Source organism: Megalopta genalis, chromosome 15 (assembly GCF_051020955.1).
Source record: "Megalopta genalis isolate 19385.01 chromosome 15, iyMegGena1_principal, whole genome shotgun sequence".
NCBI classification, from domain to species: Eukaryota; Metazoa; Arthropoda; class Insecta; order Hymenoptera; family Halictidae; genus Megalopta; species Megalopta genalis.
Window position 1 is genome coordinate 6,863,512 of NC_135027.1, and position 27,826 is coordinate 6,891,337.

The following is a 27,826-nucleotide window of genomic DNA, read 5'->3' on the forward strand; positions in this document are numbered from 1 at the left end:
CGCAAACCAAGCCACATTTTCGTCAGAAGGAAACGTATCTCCGTACTTCTATGATGCGACAAAGTATCCTAAAAATTCCAACGAACTGGATGGTACAATTTTCCAACAAAAAGAATCCAAAATAATCAAATACCCTCTTTTTAAACAAACAAGACTCCCGACACGTCGCACAGCTATCATATTTATTTCGTCCAAATATGTTTCAATACCGCGATAACGCAACAAGGTATCCCAAAAGTTCCAAAAAATGTGCACCGCAAAAATTCCGCCCTCGAAAAAGAACAAAATTCCGCACCCCGAACAAAAATTCATGGCGTTACGATGCCCCCAGACGCAGCCCTAAAACAGTCGCAGAGGTCCGTATCGTGCACGCGTCGTTCCCGGAGCATGTCCCCTGAAAGCATGTCTGTCCTCGCACATATCCATCCCTAGAGCCTGTATCCCAAACAAGGGCCGGGGGTTGTCTTACGCGCACATCGTCGTGCAAGCTCGCGTCCGCCGGTGCTACGTGTCGCTGTTCTCGGTGCCTTATAGCTGGACGAAGACAGAGACAGTGAAAGAAGGAGACGCGACACCGGACGAGGATGCCGGGTGGCTACAGAAAGAAGGAGAAAGAGATAGAGGGAGATAAAGAAAGAGTGAGAGAGAGAGAGAGGGGGAGGGAGAGAAAGAGAGGGAGAGAGAGAGAAAGAGAGCCAGGGGGTAGGATCGAGGCTGGCGCGCTAGTTTCCGCGTTCCACCGACACAGGCGGCTCAGGCGGCTCAGGCGGCGGCGCTGGCACAGGGAAAGAGATACACGCCTACACAAGGAGAAACCAGCCACGGGACAGAGACGGGGAAAGCTTGCGCGTATCCGGCCAAGCTCCGCGTTTCACGAACACCCGTCGGTTGGCCTGGCTGTTCAGTAAGCTCGGAGCTTTCGACCGGTCCAGTCGCGCGGCGTTCGATCGAGCCGCGGCGAAGTCGCGTCCCGTCGCGACGCATCCTCTCTTACGCAGTTGCGTGGGACATGTGCGTGTCCCGTTCGATCCCCCAGGTGCTCGTCGTTGGCTGAAAGGCGGCCGGCCAGGTGAAACAGTGATAGAATCGCTCGGTCCTCGGCGAGCCTCCTCGATGACGGTCGGACGAGAGCGAAAGAGCTGCGACAGCCACCGGGGAAGAGGCCCGAGAAGCGGCGAGCCGTGAACGAGCCAAAAGGCGATCCGGAGAGGACAGGGCTGAGTGGATGAGTCGGAGATGAGAGCAGATAAACGTCGATCAACGCCGGTGCTCGGCTATTCCCGCAGGCCCGACACTGGCCCGGCCTAGGACACCAGAACCGTGCGCCAATCGCGATCAGGGCTCTCGACCGGAAGTCACGGTAGCCAGGACGAGCGTGCAGGGCCAAGCCGCTCTCTCTCTCTCTCTCTCTCTCCCTCTCACTCTCTCTCTCTTTCTATCTCTCTATCTCTTTCTCGCACTCTCTTCCTATCTCCCTTTCTCTCGCTCGCTCGCTCGCTCGCTCTATAGCCTCGAGATCGATTCAGAGACCGTCGAATCAGCTTGATTACTGTCACGGAAGACGGATAGGAGCAGGGATCAGCGGCGCCGGACCCGCCGCACACTGATTTCCACGGAAAAATGAAATGATCGAGCACGGATCGGCCCGGCTCGATCTCGGCGTCGGACCCCGGGCCGCGTGAACCTACTGTGACCGATCGGACACTGGCGAATCGGATCACTCGGTGCTCCGTTGTTCTCGGCGCACGAAGTACGTTCGCCATCCAGTTCTGCGGTTGTTGCATAGGAAACGGTGGTTCCCCGCGTGTTTTTCTCGATTTTTATTCGATCGCATTTTCGCTGCCGGCGCGAATTAAGAGAACCGTGGGAAACAACGTTTCTATTGTGGTCGCTGGTTTTGTGATTGCCGAGAGCTTCCGAGAGTCGCGCGTTCGCGGGGACGCTTTCGCGTCTGTTTTGTTTGAGTACAGTCGGCGTTCTGAGTCCGGTCCTTTCGATGATTACGTTGCGAGATAAGTGGCGATACGGAAAGCTCGCTTTCATCTATTTTGTCGCGCTGTTTCGTGCTTGCTGATCTTCGGGGAGTTGCAATCCGTGGGAATGCTTTTAATCCGTCTCGTTCGAACACAGCCGGATTGCGAGATTGCCCTTTTGAGGGATTAGGTTGTCGGATGAATGGCGATACGGAAAGTTTGCTGGTCACTCTCGTCACTGGTTCGTCACTTGATCCTCGAAGGGGGTTGCAATTCGTGGGAACGTTTCTTCGTTCTACTTCGTTCGCGAACAGTTGCATTACGAGATTGTTCCTTTCGGCGATTAGGTGATCAGATAAGTGGAGATACAGAAAGCTTGCTCGTCACTTTCGTCACCGTTTTGTGGTTCCTAATGAATCCACACGGGTTGGAATTGATCGGCAACGGTTTTTTTCATCGATTCTCTTTCCGTGCACGATTCAATCACGATATTGCTTTCGCAGAGATATGTTAGGTTTGTTGAATAACGCGACGATACAGAGATTCGTTTCCTCGTTGTTTTTCCCTACCTTTTTCATTGGTAAAACGGGTTGGAGCGGCGAGTATTATTTGTAACGTGGATTTTCTCTGTTTATGTTTTGTCATGTATCTTTTTGTTGTTTCTCACTAGGTATAGTTCGGATTTTGTTGTGTTTTCGTACCGCCGGGCCTGGTATCGCAATGAAGACGGCGGGCGAAACGGTGGAGCTTTAGGAGAAGTTCAATCGACCTCCTCGTTGATTTGTTGATTAAAGTGGCCGAATGTTTGTATACAAAGTGTAAATAAAACGTTGTTCGTGAAATCGTTCGAATTTCTGTTGTTTTTTTTTTGTTCTTATTTCTCGTTTCAGTAACAGAGTTCATTTTTAGTCGAGGACGCCGGATCCGATGTTTCAATTAGACGTTGCCTAAGTACAACAACGGAGGTCGCAGGAAAGATATTCCTAGTTATATAAGATAGCAGTTGAAATTCACCGTTTCGTATGCATCAATCCGTAAGCATAAGAGTTACGTAGATAGCGAGGAAAGAGGAAACACTTGAGGGTTTTAAAAAAAGGGAACGCACGAAACTTGGAAGTGTCCTTTCTCATTTGATGCCGAGATATATCCTCGGAGGTAACAGCGCAATGATGTAGTAAACCCAATGGGAATATAAACAATAGCTGCGGGCTACGGTCTGTAAGCTCGGAACAATCTCCGTCATCTCGGAACATTTTCGAAACTGGTCTCAAAATGGGAACTAGTAAAACGTACAATTTTGCCCACCAGCGAGGCGGGTTCTCGTTTTCCTGCTATCGTGCCATCTTTTGTTAATTGCTCCGTACAAATTCCGCAGGGCCACTGTGTTTACTGCATCGCTACGGTAGAACCTCGATTAGCACTGGAAACTACTAAAACTAATCGAAATGACTGGATTGTAATCTCTTCTTCGACAATTCCCGTGAGATATTTTTAGACGAACTTCGTTATTCGAGCACACGTTATCATAGAAATCGTGCGAAATTTGAATGAATCCGATCTTGTTATAAAACAATGTACATCAGTCCTGTTAAAGGCTCGATAGTTATAGTATTAACTAGTTGCATTTCGATTCCTTTTGTTGTTATACTTGACTAGCACTTCTTCATTCTTAATAATTTCTCGGCAGTTTTCAAAATCGAAGATCAAGAGTTACGAATTTTTCGAAGATCGTTCGAAAGCTATTCTCATCCGTGATCCATCAAATTGTTTAGATTAATATAATTTAACAAGTTCGCTCGAAATTATTATTTAGAAGAACGTCGTCGAGTTTCTCTTAGGCACAGTTCAAACATTGTGAAGCCTATTAAAATAACAGGAGATTTGATTTCGATTTGGAATAACGTCCATGTTTAGTAGATTATATAATGTAAGAAGTTCATTCGAAATTATTATTGAAAAGAACATCGTCGAGCTTCTCTTAGGCATAAGTTCAGTCGCTGAAAAGTCTATTAATAACAGGAGATTTGATTTCGATTTAGAATAACGATCATGTTTAGTAGATTATATAATGTAACAAGTTCGTTCGAAATTATTATTTAGAAGAACATGGTCAAGCTTCTCTTAGGCATAAGTTCAGTCACTGAAAAGCCTATTAATAGCAGGAGATTTGATTTCGATTTGGAATAACGTCCATGTTTAGTAGATTATATAATGTAACAAGTTCGTTCGAAATTATTATTTAGAAGAACATCGTCGAGCTTCTCTTAGGCATAAGTTCAGTCACTGAAAAGCCTATTAATAACAGGAGATTTGATTTCGATTTAGAATAACGTCCATGTTTAGTAGATTATATAATGTAACAAGTTCGTTCGAAATTATTATTTAGAAGAACATCGTCGAGCTTCTCTTAGGCATAAGTTCAGTCGCTGAAAAGTCTATTAATAACAGGAGACTTGATTTTGATTTAGAATAACGTCCATGTTTAGTAGATTATATAATGTAACAAGTTCATTCGAAATTATTATTTAGAAGAACATCGTCGAGCTTCTCTTAGGCATAAGTTCAGTCACTGAAAAGCCTATTAATAACAGGAGATTTGATTTCGATTTAGAATAACGTCCATGTTTAGTAGATTGCGATAGTCTGACTCGTTATATTCACAGCACAGTTGTACAATCTCGAGCTGTTCAGCTTTTTAAATGTTCTCTGGTGCAATCATCGAGGTTCGACCGTGCACTGTCGCCAAAAAGTCGCGCTGTGTCGGTGGAACGAACGCGAACTCGTAAAAACAGAAGGGTGTAAAACGGAAACATTTCCGAGTGTCGGACGACCATACTAGGATTGACCCTTCCCGGTCCCTAGACAAGGGCTCGAGGGTAACGAAACAACAGGAAACCAATCCCAGATAGCAGCAATAAAAGTCCCGGGGCCCCTTAAACTTCGAACTTGCCGTTCCGCGAGCGACCAGCGAAAAACAATTTTCGACCATTCTCATCTTTGAAAGAGAGGGCTCTCTATACGGAGACGTGATTCGTAATGTACCTTAAAAGGCTACGAGCAGGAATAAAGCGACACGGCGGAACAAAATTTCATCGTAAGGAAATCGCGGGAAAATCGAATTTTGGTTAAATGAATATCCAAAAGGTAGATGGTACGAGTCTCTTTGTGCAGTAATCGAGTATAAAGTTCGATGGAATTTAATCGCAGTTTGTGACCGTTTCATTCGGGCTTAGCGGAGCTGTGATTACGAAAGATTCGCGAAACGAATTTCTTTGCTATCTCTAATGTTTGCTAGGATTAAAGCATAATCATTGGGGAATTGGAATGTCGGCAGCGATATCGAATCTGCGCTGAAAGCTATCTCTGTGAGCTTCTATAATCATTAGACTCTGGATCTTTATGCAAAATAACAGAATTTCTGAATCAAGTGCATGGAACAGAAGCTAAATAAAATCGTATTACTTCTTCTGATGACTTCGATGAAGTGGAGTGAATGTAAAAATATAATATTTTTCAATTTTTTGAATGTCTTCATCGCTTCATATTTCAACAATAATTTTATAATAAACGAATGAAATCTCCAATTTGATAGTTACTGTATAAGCTCGCGACTAGACTGCGGATTTTATGCATTTATGATAAAAATGAGTAGATATCATTTAAAACAGTGCGATGATTGAAAGAAACTAAGAATGTCGATGCATTGATCCGAACTCATTAACATTATTAACGAAAGAAAAAAGGTAGTGCTTGGATCCTATGCCCTGCAATCGATGCAGACAATTTTTATTTTGCATGAAGATTCGCATATCATATATTTTATATAATAAAACATTTCCGAATTAATTGCAAGCAACAGAATCTGAAACGTAATTCCCCTTCTTTATGATTTCAACAAATTGGACAGAACGTAAGAATGTTCTTAAATTCTTCAAATAACTTCGTTCCTTCGTGTTTCAACAGCAATTTTATAATAAGTACATAAAATCTCCAATTTAGTAGTTGCTACATACGCTGGTGACACGATAGCACTATCAATATCCTCATAATTGCGACCAGGTAGAATTGATCGAAGAAAGAAGGTGCAATCTGCGGGATTCGGGGCGACTTTCGACACTGGAATTTTTTTAGAAAAATGGAGAATGTAAGATGCAAAGTTTGCGATACAGTTTTCCCATATTCTCGCGTGAAGAAATCAGCCGAAAAGTAGCTCGAAGTCTCGTTCCACCGACATCTGGCTCTACCTTCTTCCCTGAAGTCGCGTGGAGTTATTATGGGGGCCGCAGCGACGCCTCGATGCCGGCCATGGGGAGCCCCACAAAGGATTAACTTTCGCTCGATTGCAGGCCCAGGGATGCAGTAAAACCGGGTGCGTAAGTGAAAACGAAGGGAGCCGACCGAGGGAAGAGACGCGCAGGCTTCGCCTTATCTTTCTCGCACCTTGGAACCTCGAAATATTCACCGGACAGATAATCTGCCGGGGATCGATGGCAATTAAATCGTCGACGATCGATCGTTCGTCGTGGCAACTGTGTGATCGATAAACCGGTGACCAACGAAGGAAAACGCATCGATTTTTCGTGGCGCGAGAATATCTGCCGAAGAATTGTGGAGATTAAACAGGTACGTGTTCGTGATTAATTGTAATTGCATTTTGAACAGTTTATAGCTGTTTTATTCAAGTATTTCTCGAGCTATGAGAGTCTTCGAAATTGGTCTTCTTGCTCTGACTTTCGTAAAAGAACTGATTGAAGCGAGAATTTGCACGAGGATACTCGAGCATAGTGAATCGAACAAATATTTTATCCGAAATGTAATAAATAGATTGCGGTCTTTTGGGCGAAATAAAAATTTGTTGCATCGATTGCAAGGCAGATGAGCCAAGTACAATTGACTTTCTTTCTTCCATTAATAAATTGAATAAGTTGCAAATAGTATACCAGCATTCTTGGTTCTTTTTAATCTTTCCACTGCATTTGATTTTTATCACAAGTGTATAAAATTCGCAGTCTGATAATAAAACAAGCAATGAAATGAAGTTCCATATAGTCTCCATATTATTTCGAGATTATCGAACCATTCTTTATTCAGTAGACGAGTTAACACTTTCAATGGCTAACTATTTCTTTAAAAAAATGATTAAAAAACTGCAATAATCTCATCAAAACCCATCAAAATTATTTAGATGAATCATTGTTTCGATCTTCAGCCAAAGTATTTAAATCGTTCACTTAATTACTCAATTAACGGCAATTAAATAAAACAAATTGCTGTTACAAAGCATGTCTAACATGTCTGCGAGAAAGAAAAACCCATCAAAATTATTCAGATGAATCATTGTTTCAATTTTCAGCCAGAGTATTTAAATCGTTCACTTAATTACTCAATTAACGGCAATTAAATAAAACAAATTGCTGTTACAAAGCATGTCTAACATGTCTGCGAGAAATATGTCTAAAATATGTTTTGTAAAATGGCTGAATTATGCTCAGAATTGTTACAAGCATCGCCAACAATACAGTCGTGAAAATGGTCCGCGGATTGAAAGACAATTATCGAGCTTCTTTTACATGCAAGCACAGTTATTGAAAAGTCTATTAACAGGCTTCCGGTAAGTGAATAATGAACATCTGCAATCGAATGGTCGCGCGTTTATTATTTGACGATCGATCGAGTGAACAATTTGTAAGAATTCCGCGCGGCGACAACGTCGAAGTGAATTGCTTGGTAAAACCGAGACCCGGCGGACCTCCTATGTCCTGTTCTATGAAAATATGCTCTTTTAAAGCTTGACCAAAGAGTCCTGTGTGCGCCACGCATGACCAGCGCTGCATTCAACGCGTTAAAGACGCCGGCAAAGAATATTTATTCGCGTATCGCGCTCCACCGCTAGCGAAATTATAAAGTTTGCCGTATTATTGCATTTTCTTTTTTTATACCCTTTACTCGCAGCCTGCCGCCGGCAGACCGTGAATTTTGCACAGTTCACAAAGGTGCACAGTAAAATAAGAGCTCCCTCTGACAAAGCTACGGAAACGCGCCCTTTTGGTTCTCGCTATTTAATTCAACTTTCCATGGAAACGGAACAATTCCTTCTGCACGTTAATCCACGGGACTTTCGTAGAATCGTACGTTCGCGGAAGGAACACCGTAATTAAAATGCCGCGGAATAAAATATCGTTACGTAATGGTGAAACGAAAGCGGAGAGGAAAATTTTTCGACGTAAAATGCGAACGATGAAGTCCGATGGAAAGGAAAAATGGGAGTTCCTCGGCACGGTTCAAAAGAACTATCGATCTTCCTTAATTTTATCTTTCAAAATGGCGACGCGCTGCAACGGCTGGCGAGTACAAAGGCAGCAGCAGCAGCAGCAGCAGCAGCACCGGCCTGGCATCTTGGTAAATATGTCCGCCGGCGGACGTTAATTTAACGGATGGCTGGGTTGTTTTGCGCTGCAGCCGGTTATTTTCGACAGAAAACCCGTGGACAACCCGTTGAATATCAAATCGCGCAATTTCATAATTCAGTGATTAGACCAGTATTTCCCACGCGAGTCGTTCCCATCGTTTCCGTGAAACGGGCTGAAACGGGGGTGGAAGTTGGACTAGTCGGGTTCGCGGCTGCACGCTCTCCGCTGGCTCTTTCGAACGGGAAATCAAAACGCTGCTTTGTTCTCGCTTATTCGGGCCACTTAAACGTTATCTCTGAACATTGACGCTGCACCTGGCCAACGCCATCGCGTTCAATAATCATTTAAAATCATCGATAATCTTATCGCATGTCCTGCGATCCCGGTGCTCCTTAAATTATGATGTGCGAAACACGTGAGAGCAAAGAATCTCTTTTACACTGTTCAGTGTCATCGCCTGATAGGTGAGAGAAACTGCATAAATAGATTATGCTCAACCTCAAATGCTTACTGTAAAAACAATGGATCGATAATCTCATTTTTAAATCGTCTTTATTAGGCATATCTACGGCGAATCATTAAAATTTGATATAACTTATAATTAATTTTTACGTCACTCTCATTTACGTTGTAAAAGGATCTTTTTGTCGGTAAAATAAATAAATAATCGATAGACGATTCTTATCGATTTTCACACGAATTTAAATTCAACTTTACGAATCTGTTCTGCTCGAATGAAAAAAGAATGATTTTTATATAGAATCATTTTGTAGACTCTCACGAGCACGACGGTGTATTATTCGTGTCATTATGAGCACTTAGGCGTGTGTGAATAATAACCGATTATTATAATAATTATATTATATTACAATATATTATATTATAGTAATAATTATATTATATTATAATATATTATATTATAGTAATAATTATATTATAATAATAATTATATTATATAAAATAAACACACTGGTTTTATATTTTTTTAAAATTAGTGAAATTATGAAGACTCTTTCACGAGAAATGGCTGAATAAATTTCTTAATTCGAGCATAAATTGTAAGAAAAATGGCGAGAGATTCAAATCGATACAGTAATTTCGTGGTTATAAAGCCATCGTTATGGCACTAATCCTATTAGAGATTTCCCGATTTATTATGATTTTAGAAATGAATGGGTGATTTTCGAAACAGCGAGAAGCTTAAAAGAATTCGAAAATATCGACGACAATGAAAGCAGTATTTTCAAACTCTTTTCGCTGTTTTCACCTCAGCCCCACGAACGAACAAAATTCGCAGTTCGGCGATAAATAAATTGCGGCTTACCGCGTTCCAGTTTTTAACGCATGAAGCTGCCAATTTGGTCGGCGAATTTTTGTGCTACGGGAAGTTTCCCGCTCGGCTCATTTATTTGTCCGAGCTGTTTGTACGCCCTTATTATCGCGCTGACCTATTAAACTTGTCGCCGAGTGCGTGAATAAATTACACGTGCCGAGACAGGTAACTTCGCGACTGGTAATGAAACTTGTTGCAATCAATTCCAACAAATCGATCTCGAATGGTTCAATGGGTCGCCGAGAGCAATGCAAACGGCTCCTAGGAGGGTACGATTCTAAATAAACTTATCGCGGGGCTTCCGTGAACTATTTTGTTCGTCGACGGGTAATACTTTTTTTTCGAGCGGGGTAGAAAAAACATTGAATTCCCTCCGCGAAATTCCGTCATTTAGCTGGAGCAAGTTCACCGAAACGAATACTTATTCCAGGCCCGGAGTTCCGAGAGTTGCACAGCTCAGAAGGTACGTAAAGTTTAACAAAGCGGCGCGAGCACAATGTGAAGTGTCCTCACCTCGTTCTCAACTTCCGCGAGTTATAAGCGGAGACGTATCCTACCATTGCTCTCAATGGTAATTAATTCAGACCTAAGATGATATGGAGTCTGAGGACGAAGTGGACGAGAAGTTGCCGGAGCCGAAAGATGCAGAGGTACGAATTTCGTGGTCGAACTGGCCGAAAAATTCTAAACGATATTTACTCGGTACATGCTCGCTCGATCTCCCAAAAAATGGCACAGGCCGATCAAAATCATATTCGTCACTGACGAAAAGCTTTTGAACAAACAAATCAAGCGTACATTACAATGATCAGGGTGCCCCAAAATTATGGTACTTCCGGGAAATGAAGGGTTCCTGAAGTCATTTGAAGTAACTTTTTCCTTAGCGAAAATGCAATCCGCCGTTTTGTCTACGAGTTATTAACGAAAAACAGTGACCAATGAGAGGCGAGCTCGGCTGGCACGAGGCGGCCGAGCCAATGAGCGTAACTGGTTTTCGCCCACTCGTTAGTTCGGCCGCCTTGCGCCAGCCAAGCTCGCCTCTCATTGGTCAGTATTTTTTTGTTAATAACTCGCGAATGATGCCTCGGAGAAAATTTTTGTAAAGGAAAAAGTTACTTCGAATGACCTCAGGAACCTCTCATTTCCCGGACTTTGTACTACGAACTTTTGTTTCAAATAAATATCGCTCAGACATGAAAATATCGTTGCAACTAGAACGTACAATTTTTAATGTACTACTTTAAAAGCTTTTCGATAATAAGAAAACAATGAATTAGTAAAAAAATTCTATGATACAACTAAATTCTCCAGGCTGAAGATTTCTTAATTTTCTGTTTCTGAAGATATTCCTTGGGGAAAAAAGGATTTGAGCATCTTTTAAAACGCAATAACTTTTTGGAAACTGTAATTGCTGTAATAACTGTAACTCCACAGTAAATTAGTCCCTGTAACACCTCAAAGAAATTCATGTCATTTGTACCAGTTTCTTAAAAAGTTACTCCGTTTTAAAAAGTGTCAGAATACTTGCTTCCATATGTTATACCGTTGGAAAATGTATTTCTTTAAAATGAAACAATCCAAATACAATATATTTTATCAATTCGAAGATTGAAACAAGACTGGTTGAATTATTGTCCTATAATTCGTTGCGCGACTATTTCTCGGACACGTTAAAACGATGAATGAAAATTGCGATGCAACCTGCCCGACAGGTGAATCACAATGACAACATAGAGAACTTCAGTACGATGAAAATTTCGACGAAACCGATGTCCTCGAAGTCGGCAGAGAGGAGCGAGTGCCAGCTGGTGTGCTCTCCGAACCCTGAGGAATCCGAGGAATCCGAGGAACCTAAGGATCCCGACAAAATGGAGGCGTCCGCGCAAGAAAAATCAAAATTACCTTTAAGTCCAAGCAGCAAGACTGAAGTCAAAGACGGTGACATAGCCAGATTCTGTAGAACGAAGAGGATCACCTGCCAGGAGACGATACACGAGTACGACGAAGATGATGGCCTGACGATGGAGAAGGTTGGAAGGTAGGATTTCATCTGTGCAAGTTCGTAACTCGGTGTCAAATATCCGTGCCACCTTTCAATCACTCATAACCAGAGCTAAACTGGGTACACCAAATTTTAATCGACCTGTGGAAGTTCGATGATTAGTTCGAAATATTTGTGTCAACCTCTAGAAGTTTTTAGAATATTTATAGCGCCATGTTTGGGTTCAATATCGTGTCTAAATTGTTTACAATAGATCCGAATTAGTCTTTAAAAGTTGTAGGCTGCTACTAAATAGTTGTGTCACCATGCAAAAGTCTATCACCAGGTTTAAACTAAGCACGATATATCTGAACTAGCTTGTAGACGTTTAGTGACTAGCCTAATATATTTGTACCAGCTTGTAGAAGCCTCCAGCTCACTACTAAATATTTGTGTCACCATGCAAAAGCCCATCACCAGATTATAACTAAGTACAATAGTTTTGAATTATAGTCTGTAGAAATATAATAGCTGCTACGAGCTACTTGCATTAGCCTGTAAAGTTTACTAGTCTGCTACTAAAAATGAGCCGCGAGGCTCGAACAATTGTATCTTCTCTTTCCAAATTGTTCATTCTTCTTTACAAGTCGAAGGACGATTAAAGAGAATTTACTATGATTGAACCGGTAGAAATTCAATGGAAAATTCAAAATATTTATACCAACCTGTGACAGTTCAATAACCGGTACAAGGCACTCTAATCAACCCGTAGAGGTTCGATAGCCGATAGAAGGTATTTATAGCAGCCCCTGGAAGTTCAATGGCACATCCAAGGTACATACGTATAGTAAATTCTCCCCAATTTTCTTTCAGTTTGTAAACAAAAGCGGACAATTTGGGTAGATTATTTTAACTCGAGTCTCGCGGCTCAGTTTCACAGTTGCCGATTATCGACAATTATAAAAACGAGGTGCAAGGCTCGAAAATGTCCGTTTTTGTTAACAAGCCGAAGTAAAATTAGGGAGAATTTGCCGTACTCGTACCGCTCTTAGAAGTTCAACGACCGGTAGAAGACACTTGCATCGACCTGTAGAAGTTCAATGACCGATATCAGATATTTCTACCAGCCTGTAGAAGTTGTACAGCCGATGCAAAGTGCTCGTACCGGTCTCCGGTGGTTCAATGGCTTAAACAAGCCATTTGCATCGCCCCGTAGAGGTTCAACAGCCGGTACAAGGTATCCGTAGAACTTCAACGGCAAGCGCAAGGTATTTGCATCGGTCTGAGAAAGTTCCCAGAGCTCGATCCGACCCCGGGTGTCGCGCATTTGCATCGTCCTGTACAAGTTCGTCGCCCGGTACGAAAGATCCGTGTCCCCTGGACACAAAGCTGTCCGCGTCCGATTGATTTTCGAGAATTCGATCGGACGTCGACCGTTGTGAGACGGCCGGCCACCACGGAAATAGAAGAACCGGGCCAGCATAATATTTTCTATGGATATATCAGTACAGACCGAGTATTTTTGGACGATAGGTATCTAGAGGCGCATCCAGAGGCGGTCGAGGCCTGGCTCCGCGAGAACGCGAGCCACGAGCTTCGACAGCGTCTCCAAGGCGTGCCGAGCGTGGTCCAAAGCAAATCGCCGGTGAGGGCCACGCACCAGGAAGAGAATCCTCTGACACGGAGCAAGCGGAACAGCGTGACATCCGATATCTTCCAAACGTGGCTGGACTCCAGTTCGCCAGCGAAGAGGAGCAAGAGCCCCAATAGGTGTGTTAGCTCCGCCATGATCGAAACCCCTTAAAAAGGGGCGAGCCTCGAGTAAATCGTTCTAATAAAGAGGATTTTCGGCAATTTTTCTGTGACGTAGAACATCGATGAAACTTCTGCTCACTTCTCCATACATATTCTTTGATGTTTCAAAATAGATACATCATTTTTTTGTAACATTTTATCGACGTTTATCGAAATAATGAACCTTGTTCTCCAGGAACCTTGCGATCGGCGTGCAGTCTAACATCGTTCCTCGCGATCTAGATCAAAATATAAAACGGAGTTTTCTTCGTAATAATAGAACTACGCGTCGTACGAGTCTAAATCCTAGCTTTTTACATTTTCATTCTAATAAAAATCGCTCCTTCGTTTTCAGTGCCGCGTATTATCATTCTTCTTGAATTTTTTAAATAGGATTCAGGCTCGTACGACGCGTAGTTCTATTATGAAAGAAAACTCCATTTTATTCCCTCGTTCTAAATCGAAGGGAAGATATGCTGGCTCATGGAGAACAAGATTTATTGTCTCAGTAAACGTCGATAAAATGTAACAAAATTGATGTATCATTCAGAATTGAAATCATTCCGATTTCAACGACTCTCCGCGATTTGGTCGTCTTAAATTCGTCGGTGGCTCTTCCAGGACCTACTCGTCGCTGGTGGGACGCCGAGAGGAGCTGAACAGGCTAGACGAGAGCGACCTGTTCATGGAGCTGATCAGGGACGTGGCGAACGAGCTGGACATCAACGTGCTCTGCCACAAGATCCTGGTGAACGTCGGCCTGCTGACCCACGCCGATCGAGGCAGCCTTTTCCTAGCGAAAGGACCTCTGGAAGACAGATACCTGGTAGCTAAGCTGTTCGACGTGACCCAGGAGACCGAGCTCGATGAAGCGATTCGCAAGGCGAAGAACGAGGAGATCAAGATCCCGTTCGGCGTCGGGATCGCTGGCTACGTCGCCCAGACTAAGGAGATCATCAACATCAAGGATGCCTACAAGGTCCGCACGATCTACACGATCGAAACGGTTCGCTGTCTTGCTGCCTAAGGTGATAAGATCAACATTCGAATGTGTTCCTCAGGATCCCAGATTCAACAGCACCATCGACATGCGCACGGGCTACAAGACGACCTTGATCCTCTCGATGCCCATCTGCAACTACGAGGGCGACGTGATAGGGGTCGCCCAGATCATCAACAAGACCAACGGCAGCAACGAGTTCACCGACAGGGACGTCGAGGTGTTTCAAAGGTTCGCTGATCGCGAGTCGAACGTAACTTGGTTGAACTTCGAAGCAAATTGAGCCGCGAATTTTCGTGCGAAAGAGAAATAATCATCGTCGATTGCAGCAACAGACACGAGTCAAATAGAAAATTCGTTGTTTCTGTAATAATTGCAAATACGAATTGGAAATAATATTTTTGTCCTGAAATTCTTTTAATATTTCCATTGTTTCGAATTTTGACTTATCCATTTTTCTTATAAATGCATAAAATCCGTCCAATGATTAGAGTCCAATGATTATGGGGTTGCTGGCTTATCAAAAACCGATTGTGAAATCGATTGTATCAGGTACCTGACGTTCTGCGGGATCGGTATACAGAACGCGCAGCTGTTCGAGCTGTCCGTGCAGGAGTACAGAAGGAACCAGATACTTCTGAACCTGGCGAGAAACATATTCGAGGAACAGAACAACCTCGAGTGCCTCGTCACCAAGATCATGACCGAGGCGAAAGAGCTGCTCAAGTGCGAGAGGTGCGCTGTGTATCTTCTGGACCTCGACTGCGGCGAGGCGGTAAGTTCAGTCGCGGTGGAATTTAAATGCATCTGGCGTGATTCTGGTCTGCGATGTCCTAAGGCTGGTTTCAATTCGTTGCCTTACCATCTTTTTCGCATTTAGAATAATTAGAATTTAATAGATTCTAATAATTTCTTAGAAGAAGAAAGCGTCGTACGAACTAAACTCGTAATACTATTACGAAGAAAATTTCTTTCTATTTTTCGTTCTAAATCGAAGAGAAAAATTCTAGACTGCGCGCCGTCGACGGTGAGATTCACAAGGAATAACATGTACCATTTCATTAAAAGTCGACAAAATGTAACAGAAAAAAGACATTTTCTATTTCGAAATGTTAAAGAATATACAGGGTGTCCCAAAAATGTCTCGCAATCCGAAAGTGACGGGTTCCTCAGGTCATTTGAAGCAACTTTTTCCTTTAGAAAAATTTTCTCCGAGGCACCATTAATGAGTTATTAACGAAAAACAGAGACCAATGAGAGGCGAGCTCAGCTGGCGCGAGGCGACCGAGCCAATGAGCGGAACTGGGCTTTGTGCGCTGGTTGGTTGGGCCGCCTCGCGTCAGCCGTACTCGATTCTTATTGGTTACTATTTTTCGTTAATAACTCGTTAACGGTGCCTCGGAGAAAATTTTTGTAAAAGAAAAAGTTGCTTCAAATGATCTGAGGAACCCGCCATTTCCGGATTGCGAGACATTTTTGGGACACCGTGTATGTGCAGAATGGCGATGAATTTCATCAAGGTCTTATGTTGTAAAAACATTGCCAAATACCAGCTCTCGTTCGACTGCTTCACGCGAGTCTCCTCCCCTTAAGGAGGATATCCCCGAACGAATGTCATAGCAGAAGTAGAACAACGTTTACAAACCCAGTCCTGGAACTTCTCAGACCAAGGACAGTGGAATAGACGATTTACCGAGCGTCGAAGCCGGCTAAGCCGCGATGAACAGCTTTATAGGTCGAAGTCTGATTTCAGGGCCACCTCGAAAAGATCGTCGAGCGGCCAGGAAAGTCGACGCAAGAGAGCAGAAAGCCGCTGTCTAGACGAGAGGTGAGTGAGACCGGCTCGCGTTGCTCGAACTCGTAAGTCTGACTCGTGTTTTTCTCTTTCCTGGCGGCCCAGAGCAACAACATCGAAATGGAGGACATTTTCCAACAGCACGTGAGTAGACCCGACCTCGCAGCAACGAGCGTACGATCGTTCTCGCGCGATATAATAGGAGGCGTTGTTGTTGACGAAGACGTTGAACTTGAACATCCGTAGGCTCTGAACGACACCAACAAGTTCACGACCATCTTCGAGATGGACAATAAGAGCAAGGAGGGCAAGGTGTACAGGCCCAGCCCGAACGACCTGGGGAGTCCTCTCGGTCAGATCGCTAGATACGTGGCAGCGACCGGTCAGATCTTGAATATCGGGGATGTGGCCACTTGGCTGAAGAAAGACGTCATGCAATCTGGAAATGAACCCATCAAGAGCATCCTCTGCATGCCCATCGTGAACGGGCAGAGAACCGTAATCGGCGTCGCCCAGCTGATCAACAAGGTCCGTTCAGTATCGTACGCGGTTTGGTAGCAAAGAGGGTTGACGATCAACTAGAGGATTTCGTTCGCAGGACAACGGAACGTCCTTCACCGACTCTGACGTGTCGATCTTCGAGGCGTTCGCGATCTTCTGCGGCCTCGGGATCCACAACACGCAGATGTACGAGTCGGCCTGCAAGCTAATGGCCAAGCAGAAGGTAGCCCTCGAATGCTTGAGCTACCATGCTACCGCCAGCAACGACGACACCGTCAAGCTAACCTCGGAGCCGATACCGTCCGCGGAAACGTTCAATCTGTACAGTTTCACGTTCATCGACTTCGACCTGACCGACGAGGACACCTGCAGAGCCACCATCCGAATGTTCAAGCAATGCAACCTGATCCAGAAGTTCCACATACCCTACGAGGTGCTCTGCAGGTGGATTCTCAGCGTTAAGAAGAATTACAGGTAACTATTCTACGAAATTACTAATGTCTCCATAATTGACGCGCAGATTGTCCACAAAAATGGACAATTTTGGAAGAGCAGATACAATTATTCGAGCCTTGCGGTTCGTTTTTATAGTTACGAATTGTCTAACAACTATAAAAACGAGCTGCAAGGCTCGGATAAACGTATCTCCACTTCCCAAGTTGTCCATTTTTGTGGACAATCTGCGCGTCAATTATGGAGACATTACTGTATTTCGTTTCTATTCCCTGAAATTAACGCGCTACGAATTGACGCAGACCGGTCAAGTACCATAACTGGAGGCACGCGCTAAACGTCGCGCAGACGATGTTCGCCATGCTGAAAACCGGAAAGATGGAGCAATTCATGACCGATCTAGAGATCCTAGGGCTGCTGGTAGCCTGTCTGTGCCACGATCTAGATCATCGGGGAACGAACAACGCGTTCCAAACGAAAACGGAGTCCCCGTTAGCGATCCTCTATTCGACAAGCACCATGGAGCATCATCACTTCGATCAGTGCGTGATGATACTCAACTCGGACAGCAACAACATCTTCCAGAACCTGACCATGCAGGATTACAGAAGGGTGATGAGGGTAGTGGAGAGTGCGATTCTTTCTACCGACCTGGCGGGCTACTTCAAGAAGAAGGATCGGTTCATGGAGCTGATAGACGATGGGGAGTTCGACTGGCAGAGCGAGGAGAAGAAAGAACGTAAGGTTCTCCAATGCTAACTATCAGACTTGAGCCTCGAATTCTCGCAGCTTGGGGACTTTCTTTGGGACCTAGATAATCTAGGACTTAGACCCCCTAAATTGCAAACTCTAGGCTCTATTGGGCTCGTAGACTATTCGACTCTAGACTCTATTATGCTCTAAACTTTGTACTGCTCTAGATTCTATTAGGCTCTAGGCTCTTTAGGCTCTAAACTCTATTGCGCTGTAAACATTATTCGGCTGCAGACTCTATTGGGTTCTAGAGTCTATTAGGTTCTAGACTCTATTGGGCTTTAGACTCTATAGGATCCTAGACTCTATTGGGTTCTAGACTCTATTGGGTTCTAGACTCTATTGGGCTCTAGACTCTATTGGGTTCTAGACTCTATTGGACTCTAGACTCTATTGGGTTCTAGACTCTATTGGACTCTAGACTCTATTGGGTTCTAGACTCTATTGGACTCTAGACTCTATTGGGTTCTAGACTCTATTGGACTCTAGACTCTATTGGGTTCTAGACTCTATTGGGTTCTAGACTCTATCGCGCTCTAAACATTATTCGGCTGTAGACTCTATTGAGCTCTAGATTCTATTGAGTTCTAGGCTCTATTGGGTTCTGAACTCTATTGGTCTCTAAATGCTCTTGGGTTCTAGATTATTTAGACTCTAGACTCTTTTGTGCTCTAAACTTTATTCGGCTGTAGACTCTATTAGATTCTAAACTCTATTGAGCTCAGATTCTCTTAGGCTCTAGACTCTATCGCGCTCTAAATTTTATTCGGCTCTAGATTCTATTGGGCTCTAAGCTCTTTAGGCTCTAGACTCTTTTGCACTCTAAACTTTATTCGGCTATAGACTCTGTTAGGTTCTAAACTCTATTGAGCTCAGATTCTCTTGGGCTCTAGACTCTATCGTGCTCTAAATTTTATTCGGCTCTAGATTCTATTGAGCTCTAAGCTCTTTAGGCTCTAGACTCTTTTGCACTCTAAACTTTATTCGGCTGTAGACTCTATTAGGTTCTAAACTCTATTGAGCTCACATTCTCTTGAGCTTAGATTCTTTTGGGCTCTAGACTCTATCGTGCTCCAAATTTTATTCGGCTCTCAATTCTATTGGGCTCTAAGCTCTTTAGGCTCTAGACTCTTTTGCACTCTAAACTTTATTCGGCTATAGACTCTGTTAGGTTCTAAACTCTATTGAGCTCAGATTCTCTTGGGCTCTAGACTCTATCGTGCTCTAAATTTTATTCGGCTCTAGATTCTATTGAGCTCTAAGCTCTTTAGGCTCTAGACTCTTTTGCACTCTAAACTTTATTCGGCTGTAGACTCTATTAGGTTCTAAACTCTATTGAGCTCACATTCTCTTGAGCTTAGATTCTTTTGGGCTCTAGACTCTATCGTGCTCCAAATTTTATTCGGCTCTCAATTCTATTGGGCTCTAAGCTCTTTAGGCTCTAGACTCTTTTGCACTCTAAACTTTAGTCGGCTGTAGACTCTGTTGGGCTCTAGACTCTATTGCGCGCTAAACTTTATTCAGCTCTAGACTCTATTGGACTCTAAACTCTAGATATCGCAACTCACTACATTCCAAACCAAACCGTTTCGTCATCGTCGCGGTACGAAACTCTAATTGTTGTTCTTGCTCGCAGTGCTCTGCGGGATGATGATGACCGCCTGCGACGTCAGCGCGATCGCGAAGCCGTGGGAAGTCCAGCACCGAGTCGCTAAGTTGGTAGCGGACGAGTTCTTCGACCAAGGGGACCTGGAACGTCTCCAACTGAACCAGCAGCCGGTCGCGATGATGGATCGCGAGAAGCGGGACGAGCTGCCTCAGATGCAGGTCGGGTTCATCGACATGATCTGTCTGCCTCTGTACAAGGTGATGGCGGACACGTTCCCGTGGATCATGCCGCTCTACAACGGCACCATGGAGAACAGAAGGCACTGGCAGGATCTTGCCGAGAAGGTGAAGATGGGCCTGACCTGGATCGACCGCGACACCATCGAGGAACCGGTCGAGGAGTTCGTCGACTCCGAGCCGAAGGACATCGAGTTCACGGTGACGACCTTGAACTGCGCCCACGCCGAACGAAAAGAGACCACGGAGAAATCGTCGCTCGGCAGGTTCGCGTCCTTGAGAAAAGGCGGTCGCACCTTGAGCAAAGGTGTCCGACACCGGATCAGTAGATCGTTGTACGCGAGCGGAACGCCGGAGGACACCGCGAAGTCGAAGGCGTTGATCCCCGACAGGAAGAGCCGCAACAAGCTGTGCTTGCTCATTTGACGTCTTACGTCGACCACTCTGGAGAGTCTGTGAACGAGATCGAGGACGAGTTAATCGTACCCTGGAAGGTCAATTCTCGACGCCCAGTCGGCGTGGGTGGTCGGCTGATGAGGCGAATGACGTACCGCCGAGGTATGAATCATTGAGAAGACCAGCTGACAACGAGGAGAACTCCTAAATAGGCGATCCCGACGATCGAGGGAGCCAGGAGGAAGCGAGACGAGGTCGATCCGAAGTCGAACGCTCGGTCTGATCGGAACGAGACGTCGAATCGTGAAAAGCGTTCGGGGATGTCTTAGGGGATGAATGCGAAGCAGAGAGGTTGCACTCTGAGGAGATCTTGTTGCATTCGTGTCCGATGTACGTAGAAAAACTGGATAGAGTTTAGTCGATGGCTAGGTAGTTCGGCTGAACGCCGAACGGCGAGAATTCGGATTCGAATTTTGACAATCTTTTTTGTATTATATCTCGATAAACCTTAGGCTAGATACGGAAAGATCGATGGGGGGGGATGGGTGGAGGCGCGTTTGTTTCGCGGGACATTTTTATATATTAGAGGAGACGACGATGGGCACCGGACACGTTGCGTTCCCGCTCCGTTTCACCGGAAGCATCCCGAAAACGGCGAATCCCGGCCGGCCGGCCGGCGACGAATCCAGTTGTCGAGGCGGACACACCGGATCGATTGAATCAATAATGATTTCGGTTGCGTCAGAGACGGTGCCGGGCCGGGCCAGGCGTCGAAACTCGGCCGTCTCGCCGGCGCAGGAAACGGAAACGCGATTTCGCATTTCACTTTTATACGGCCGAGGTGCTCAAGGATACGGGGCTGCTCGTGTTGACCCGTCGTTCCTGTATTTCATTAGGCCACTGTTTTTCCCGTCGGCCAGGGCAAACATCGACGGAGAGGATAATCGCCGATTGGATAACCTCTTATCGGGGATTATTATCGGTGTCCTGATCGACGCCAGTGACGCTCGAGCGCGAACCAGTACCGGATGGACGCATTCGCGAAACCCTGTTGTCCGTTTGATATTCTTCGACGAACGTCCTTGCTACACGATTCTGATTGGTATTGGAATTTCAATGAATTCGTTTCGCGGAATGACGGAAAAATATGCGACAGATGAGGTCTCGAGAAGAAAATACAGTGGCGCACGCAACTGTCGATGTTTGAACCGTTACAATTTCGTGACGACGAGTTGTACGGCGATGAAACTGGTCTCATTTTAAAGCTTGGAATCTCTACTTTCACGTCTCGTTGATTATAATTTTCTGAGATGCATCTGCATGATATAGCGAACGGAAAACTGAAGGCTCAGGTTTACTCGAACAAACTACAACTTGAAACGTCTCCAAAAGCATTGGAAGATTTTCTTCGTGCACGAATCTACCATGGATTTGAAGATTGAAGGTTCCTCTTCACAACGACCTCTTAAAAATTGGTGAATGATTTTTTTTTAGTGGTTTTATGGAAGAGAGACGAAGAATAAGTGCGGTCGTGTAAAACTCTGTATTACTGTAAAGTAGAGCTTCGGTAAAAGCTCGGTAAAATGACCAAAAAAATCGTACAGTGTAAAGAGTTGTTGTGAAGGGGAGACTTCAATCTTCAAATATAATTTAGGTTCAATGGCGACAAAATTTGTCCACTATATTTACAGATGTTTTAATCCGTAACATTTCGAAGACGGCGCACGTCTCCAGTTTCCCACTTCCTATGTTATGCAAGTACGTGTTACAAGAAAATGAACGATGCGCTGCGAAAGTGGAAGCTTCGAGCTTTAAAATGAGCCCATGCTTATCGTTGTGCTACTGGTTTTTACGAAATTATAACAGTTCAAATATCGACACTGTAAATGACGACAAGACGAAGAGCTCGCGTTACTTTGAAAAGTTAGAAAGCATTCATAAAAAAATAGTATATCAATGATCAGTTCACCCTTATGTTTAACACGTTGAGTGCCGAAAAACAACCCCAAAATTCCCGCAATATTAAACCGAAAGTGAACAGTTAAAACGTACCACAATTTATTGTAGCACTGGTTTAACTTTTTCGCTGTCTAAAAATCCTAGTAACATTCAGTTTATTAAAAAAAAAAAAAAAGAAGCAATAAAAATGAATACCAAAATTCAGTTAAAAATTAGTGTCATCCAAACGTGACCGCTACAGCTCTCAACGTGTTCAATTTGAAGGTAGAACACAATTGTCTCCGAAGGTTTTTCAATCGGTTTGCATTGATTTGTGAAATAGTCTGATTCAAAATGGCGAAAAAGAAAAAACGATACGTCTCTAAGGAAAATATGAAGCTTTGTTCGAAACGTAGAGTAAACTGTACGAATAGGTTTCCGCTGATGAACCGTGAATTTCGACGTCGAATTTAACGATGTTAAACGAACCAGGAAAATCGTTGACCCGGTACTGTATCGCGAGGCGGTGCCGCATAGCGAATCAATGGAATTGCATACGTCGAATCTACGCTACAGATATTATTATCCCCGCGATATTCTCGGTTGTGGTGATTCGAAGCGAACACGAGAATTCAGTGCAACGAGCGAGGCTGGTTTCTAGTCTTGTAGTTACGAACGAGGGCAAGCCTGTCGAGAAGATTATTGCGCCCGATTAAATAAAGATCTGAATGTGCTCAAAACATCTCTCTCTCTCTCTCTCTCTCTGTCTCTCTCTCAGTCACTCAATTTCTGTCGATTGTCTTCGTGTCTTTTTCGTTCTCTCTCTCTCTCTCTCTCTCTCTCTCTCTCTCTCTCTCTCAATCGCACAATTTCTCTCGATTGTCTTCGCATTTCTTTCGTCTTTCTTATTCTTTCCCTCTCGCTCTCTCTCTCTCAATTTCTCTCGATTGTCTTCGCATTTCTTTCGTCTTTCTTATTCTTTCCCTCTCTCTCTCTCAATTTCTCTCGATTGTCTTCGCATTTCTTTCGTCTTTCTTATTCTTTCCCTCTCTCTCTCTATCTCTCAGTCACTCGATTTCTTTCTCTCTCTCTCTCTCTCTCTCTCAGTCACTCGATTTCTTTTTCTCTCTCTCTCTCTTGATTCTCTCCACAATTTCTTTCTCGGTAATATCGGACTCCCCTTGGTGGCTTTCACGCAGTTTTTATTAATAAAACATTTAGAAATTACACTCGAACGACGGTGTCCTTTTACACGCTAACGAATCAGCAAACGTTTTGGTCCTACGATTAAATTAAGTATAACAAACGGTTTCTTCTTCTTTCTTCGTACTCCCCGTACATTTGTCGGCAATTGATTCGCTATTTACAACATTATGCAACGCGCGTGTCTCTCTCTCTCTCTTTCTCTCTCTCTCTCTGAGTTTGTATGTGGGTCGTTGCATACGTGCGGAGCCTGGCGCGGTCCAACGTTCGCGACGACGGACAATGTCGTCGCTTCTTTTTGATCTGTGCTCGTCAAGCTACTGTTTTAACACGAGTCCCTCTTTCCCGACCCTTTTCTTTTTTCCCCGTCCCGTCCCTTCGGTTTCTCTTATTCACTGATCACGCGGAAACAAACGTCGTGGCAGTGACGCGGCTATTTGGCGAGATTCATTGATCTCTTGATTAACGATGCTCGAGGAACGCGAGCGTGCGCGCTGTCCCATTGGAAATCCCCGCTCAGCCTCGCTGAACACATAGTGATACACCTTGCGTGACGTGACCCTTTTATCGTACTGTATAACAAGCCAACCCCTAGTCCTATGATACCGTACGAAGACAAGTAGGGTAATTGTATGATAGCGTCCACGTCGAGCCTGCGACAGCGATCGAGCCGTGCGCGACAGGACGATAGCAAAACCGCGTATGATAAGTGTACGATAGCCACGTGGACATTGTACGATAGTTGTGTGTGATAGCGTGTGTGTGTGTGTGTCGGTGTCGCGGCGCGTGTTAACAACGTTAAGCTGAACGACGATCGTATGTTCGCCACGCGACATTTGTATGACAGTTGTACGATAACGTGTGATATAGTGTCGCAGCGTGACGTTAACAGCGCGAGCTGTATGATAATCGTATGTTAGCCACGTGGACGCTGCGTGATAGTGTTAACGGTGTATGGTAACAGCCACGATCTCTGTACGATAATGTATAACTGTAAGATAACAGCAACGTACGGCGGTGATACGTCGGTGTATGATAATTGTATAATAATATCTTGGTGTACGATAATTGTATGATAACGGTACAATGACAATGCCACAGCCGGACGGTGGACAAAACCGAGTAACTGTACATTGGAGAACTGTACGGGTATAACTGAACGCTGCGATGGTATAAAAAACCGCGTGCGATGAACGTGTTGAGGATGCATGGTGGTGCATGACCGTCGACGTTATGATACCCCTCTGCATCGTGTGTGTGTACGCGCAATCGTCGTTTTTCCAAGGGGGAGGGGGGCAGGCCGAGCCACGCGAACGCCCCGAGCACTATCAATGTCAAGGAATCCAGGCCATGGAAAATTTCATATGCACATCTGTCTCTCCCGTTCGTTGATCCCGTCGCGACGTTTACCTCGGCAGGCTCCGCAGCTCATTGTGACCAAGGACGAGACCGTACGTTGCCCGCAGTATAAAATGAATCCTTGCTCCTCCCTGTGAAACTGTGCACGGTAGATAAGTATACCCCGACACGCTCGACACATAAAAAGGTGTATAATGATATACATATATATATATATAGTTATTCGTGAACGGTCGCCTCGTTCTGGACCGAGCGACGATCACCGACGACAATGAAATCAATATAGTCGCTTTGAGATCATCCCGTTCTCACAAACCAGTCGAATCAGAGAAACGGATACGAGAGAAAACGTCGAGCGACCAGCGTTGACGGACAAGACGAGGAGGAGGGGCCTCGCATAACGGTCGTGTCGCTCGCGCGGAGATGTATCCACGGTTACGTTTGTACAAAAATATAAAATAAAAATGATCGCCACGCATATACAGCCATACACAGCATACGTGCACTCCCAACACCGCGACGCCGGCCGGTGCGTACTCTCGTGTGGTTTGTATCCTTGATCACAATGCTCGCACGATGAATCCGTTTTTTTAATACAATATAATCTACTAAATAGAGTTTCACCTCTTTCATTCGTCTCTTCGTGTTCGTGTTCGTCCCGTATAGAAATTTCTCTTAGCCAATCCCTGGACCCCCTCAGCGCAGAACACACCTTTTTGTGCCAGCAATTTCGATCTCGAATTCAGTTGTACGTTCGTTTCCCGGTTTTCAAGGTTTGTCAACCCACGGCAAGAAGTGAATAACTTGACCCGTAACATGCCCGATAATAAAACGCAAGCATTCATGGAAGATAAGATCGCGGAAGAGGAGAAAACTGAAGTGTCGCCCTGTTTTGTTTGTGTGTGTGTGTGTGTGTATGTCTGCTGTCTGTCTGTGTGTGTGTGTGTGTTCGAAAGTGTCAAACTCACAATATGCCGGATAACGTTCCTCGGTATTTGAGAGAGGTGAGAATCAAATTTGAGGCCAAGTCTATTCCATGGGGAACAGTGCGAGGAACTCAAGTTTGGCTCATGGTGTCGCCTGTTAAATGCAGATGACGGTAAAGTCTTCAAATGAACAGTAAAAAATTGCTTGAACCTTTGTTCGCAAAGAAACAACACGTACACGGTATCATCCGTTGCAGATTATCGAGCAATCTTTGCTGAGGCGCATGATGTTCGCTATTGTTTGCACGCGCACGTTGTTGTTTCTTTGCTGAATTGTTTCGCTTACACTGGTATATATTACTGTACGCGTACAAAATTGAACTTATACAACGTCATGGTGTCGTGAGTGTTCACGCTGCGACCGAGCATGAACACCGAATGAAAAATTACATTCGTTCGATCAAAAAACATACATGCAATTAAACTCTGTCGTTGTCTGCGGACAAACCTTTTTATTCTCCGAGTACACCCCGGAGACTTTATTCTCGAACTCGAAGTCGTAAATGAAACATATTCGCTCTAGTTTCTTATCCCATGTACTATCCGAGAAGGTAAGCGTCATTCGAGGAATTCCAAACAACATTGCATGTATGTTCACAGTAGAGTTTGCTGAAAATATAATTTGTTGATATTCATGGATCGTTGCAGAATTCACATTGCACAATTAAGTCGAAGAAGATCGGAACTCAAAGTGGTTATGTCCAGAAACACTCAACGGCTCATATGGGGCTGTAATCCTGGCAAAGTGGCAGAAATGCGCGGATCACATAAAGAACTCCCTGGATCGGCTAATGTGCAGTCACGACGCAGGTCTATCTAGTACTGAGATTTCTATTAGCCTAAGACCACGCAACGCCGGATCTGTTAGTAACAGCCCACGCGGCTTGTATACTCTGTCATTCTGTTCACAAACGAACTTGGCCACCTTACGCAAACACTTTTCGTACTGAGTCTCTGTGCATATGTAAATTAGATAACCGGTGAGGCAAGCCAAGCAGCTTTCACAATACGTGGAACAACTGGCCCGTTCTGCTTCGGCAAAGTAGTTGTTCAACTGAGTGACTGTGTACTCGAACGATTGTCTGTCCAACTAAAGTAGGAAATGATATAGGGAAAAAAATGACCTGTAAGTTCATTATATATTCACACATATTAACTGCTAGAAAAAGGATTAATTCCGTATTCAATTTTGTCATATATTCCTGTGAAAGTATGATATAAACAAAATCTAATAATTCCAATTCATATAATTCAAACAATTGTTGGTTCAATAAAGAAAGGAAATAAAATAATAATTACATACTCTGCTCTCTAACTCCACAGGAAACCGAGTCTGGAACTTGACCATAGTTCCTTCACTGTAGTCACGTTGTATATAAACCTTTTCACAATTTGGAGGTGGCCCCCCACCCCTTTGTCCCCGGCCAGCTGACATATCCTCCAGGGGTGTAAGGGCAACGTGATTGCCCTGAAAATAAGAAATTTGTCAATCCTCTGCTGACGTTTCGCCTAGAATAAACAATCACTTTAATCTATTGTTATCCGTCTCCGCGATGATAATCACTTGACACAACTACGAAAGTTAAATGTTAGAATATCTAACCACAAAACCGCACCCAAATTGGCTCGATTGAAAGGCTCCATGGCAAAGCCGCAGCTCTATCGACGATCGAAAAACAATGAAGTTTAAAGATTTTCAATTGAAATTTGACGTAGAGCGTTCGAAAACATTCGAGAAAGGAGACTGTTTAGTAGTGAGGTTGACAATGAAAGAAGGGGAGGAAGAAAGAGAGAAAAGAGTGTAGAGACTTACCAATGACATTTTGAGCTTCGTCTTGACGATTTTATAAAACAAATTTGTTGAGGATAACTTCGACTCGTTAGTCGACCACAGGATAAACCGTTGAAAAACAATAATGAGCACGATGACAAACGTTTCTTGCAAAATACGGAGGACTACGATCTGACGGACTGGGGCACGACACCGTCGCCATAAAGCGTGCGCGCGCAATGCGCTATAGTGGTGGGCAACGTGACTGATGAAGCAACATTTCCCTAGAATAGTAGGGAAAGTTTCAGATTAGTCTGAATTCTATTAATTAAAAC

General features: G+C 44.2%; 2 protein-coding genes and 1 long non-coding RNA gene across 3 annotated transcripts; 1 reads left to right on the plus strand and 2 right to left on the minus strand.

Moving 5' to 3' along the window:
- The first annotated feature begins 763 nt into the window (after positions 1 to 763).
- Pde6 (phosphodiesterase 6) lies at positions 764 to 25,212 on the plus strand. The gene is made up of 14 exons (XM_033468943.2): positions 764 to 1,750; positions 6,320 to 6,596; positions 10,147 to 10,366; positions 11,429 to 11,754; positions 13,231 to 13,467; positions 14,113 to 14,470; positions 14,553 to 14,722; positions 15,044 to 15,266; positions 16,245 to 16,319; positions 16,392 to 16,430; positions 16,533 to 16,814; positions 16,885 to 17,261; positions 17,543 to 17,979; positions 19,630 to 25,212. The coding sequence occupies exons 3-14, from the start codon at positions 10,313 to 10,315 to the stop codon at positions 20,262 to 20,264; spliced, it is 3,213 nt and encodes a 1,070-aa protein (XP_033324834.1). The 5' UTR covers positions 764 to 1,750; positions 6,320 to 6,596; positions 10,147 to 10,312; the 3' UTR covers positions 20,265 to 25,212.
- On the minus strand, positions 11,245 to 14,125 carry LOC143260633 (uncharacterized). The gene is made up of 2 exons (XR_013034908.1): positions 12,423 to 14,125; positions 11,245 to 11,859 (listed from the first exon to the last, which is right to left on the minus strand). It is a non-coding gene; the product is annotated as an uncharacterized LOC143260633 (long non-coding RNA).
- Positions 23,358 to 27,742, minus strand: LOC117219643 (golgin subfamily A member 7). Its single transcript, XM_033468944.2, has 3 exons — positions 27,534 to 27,742; positions 27,024 to 27,188; positions 23,358 to 26,810 (listed from the first exon to the last, which is right to left on the minus strand). Exons 1-3 carry the CDS (start codon positions 27,540 to 27,542, stop codon positions 26,520 to 26,522), a joined length of 465 nt encoding a protein of 154 aa, XP_033324835.1. The 5' UTR covers positions 27,543 to 27,742; the 3' UTR covers positions 23,358 to 26,519.
- Between the last annotated feature and the right edge of the window lie 84 nt (positions 27,743 to 27,826).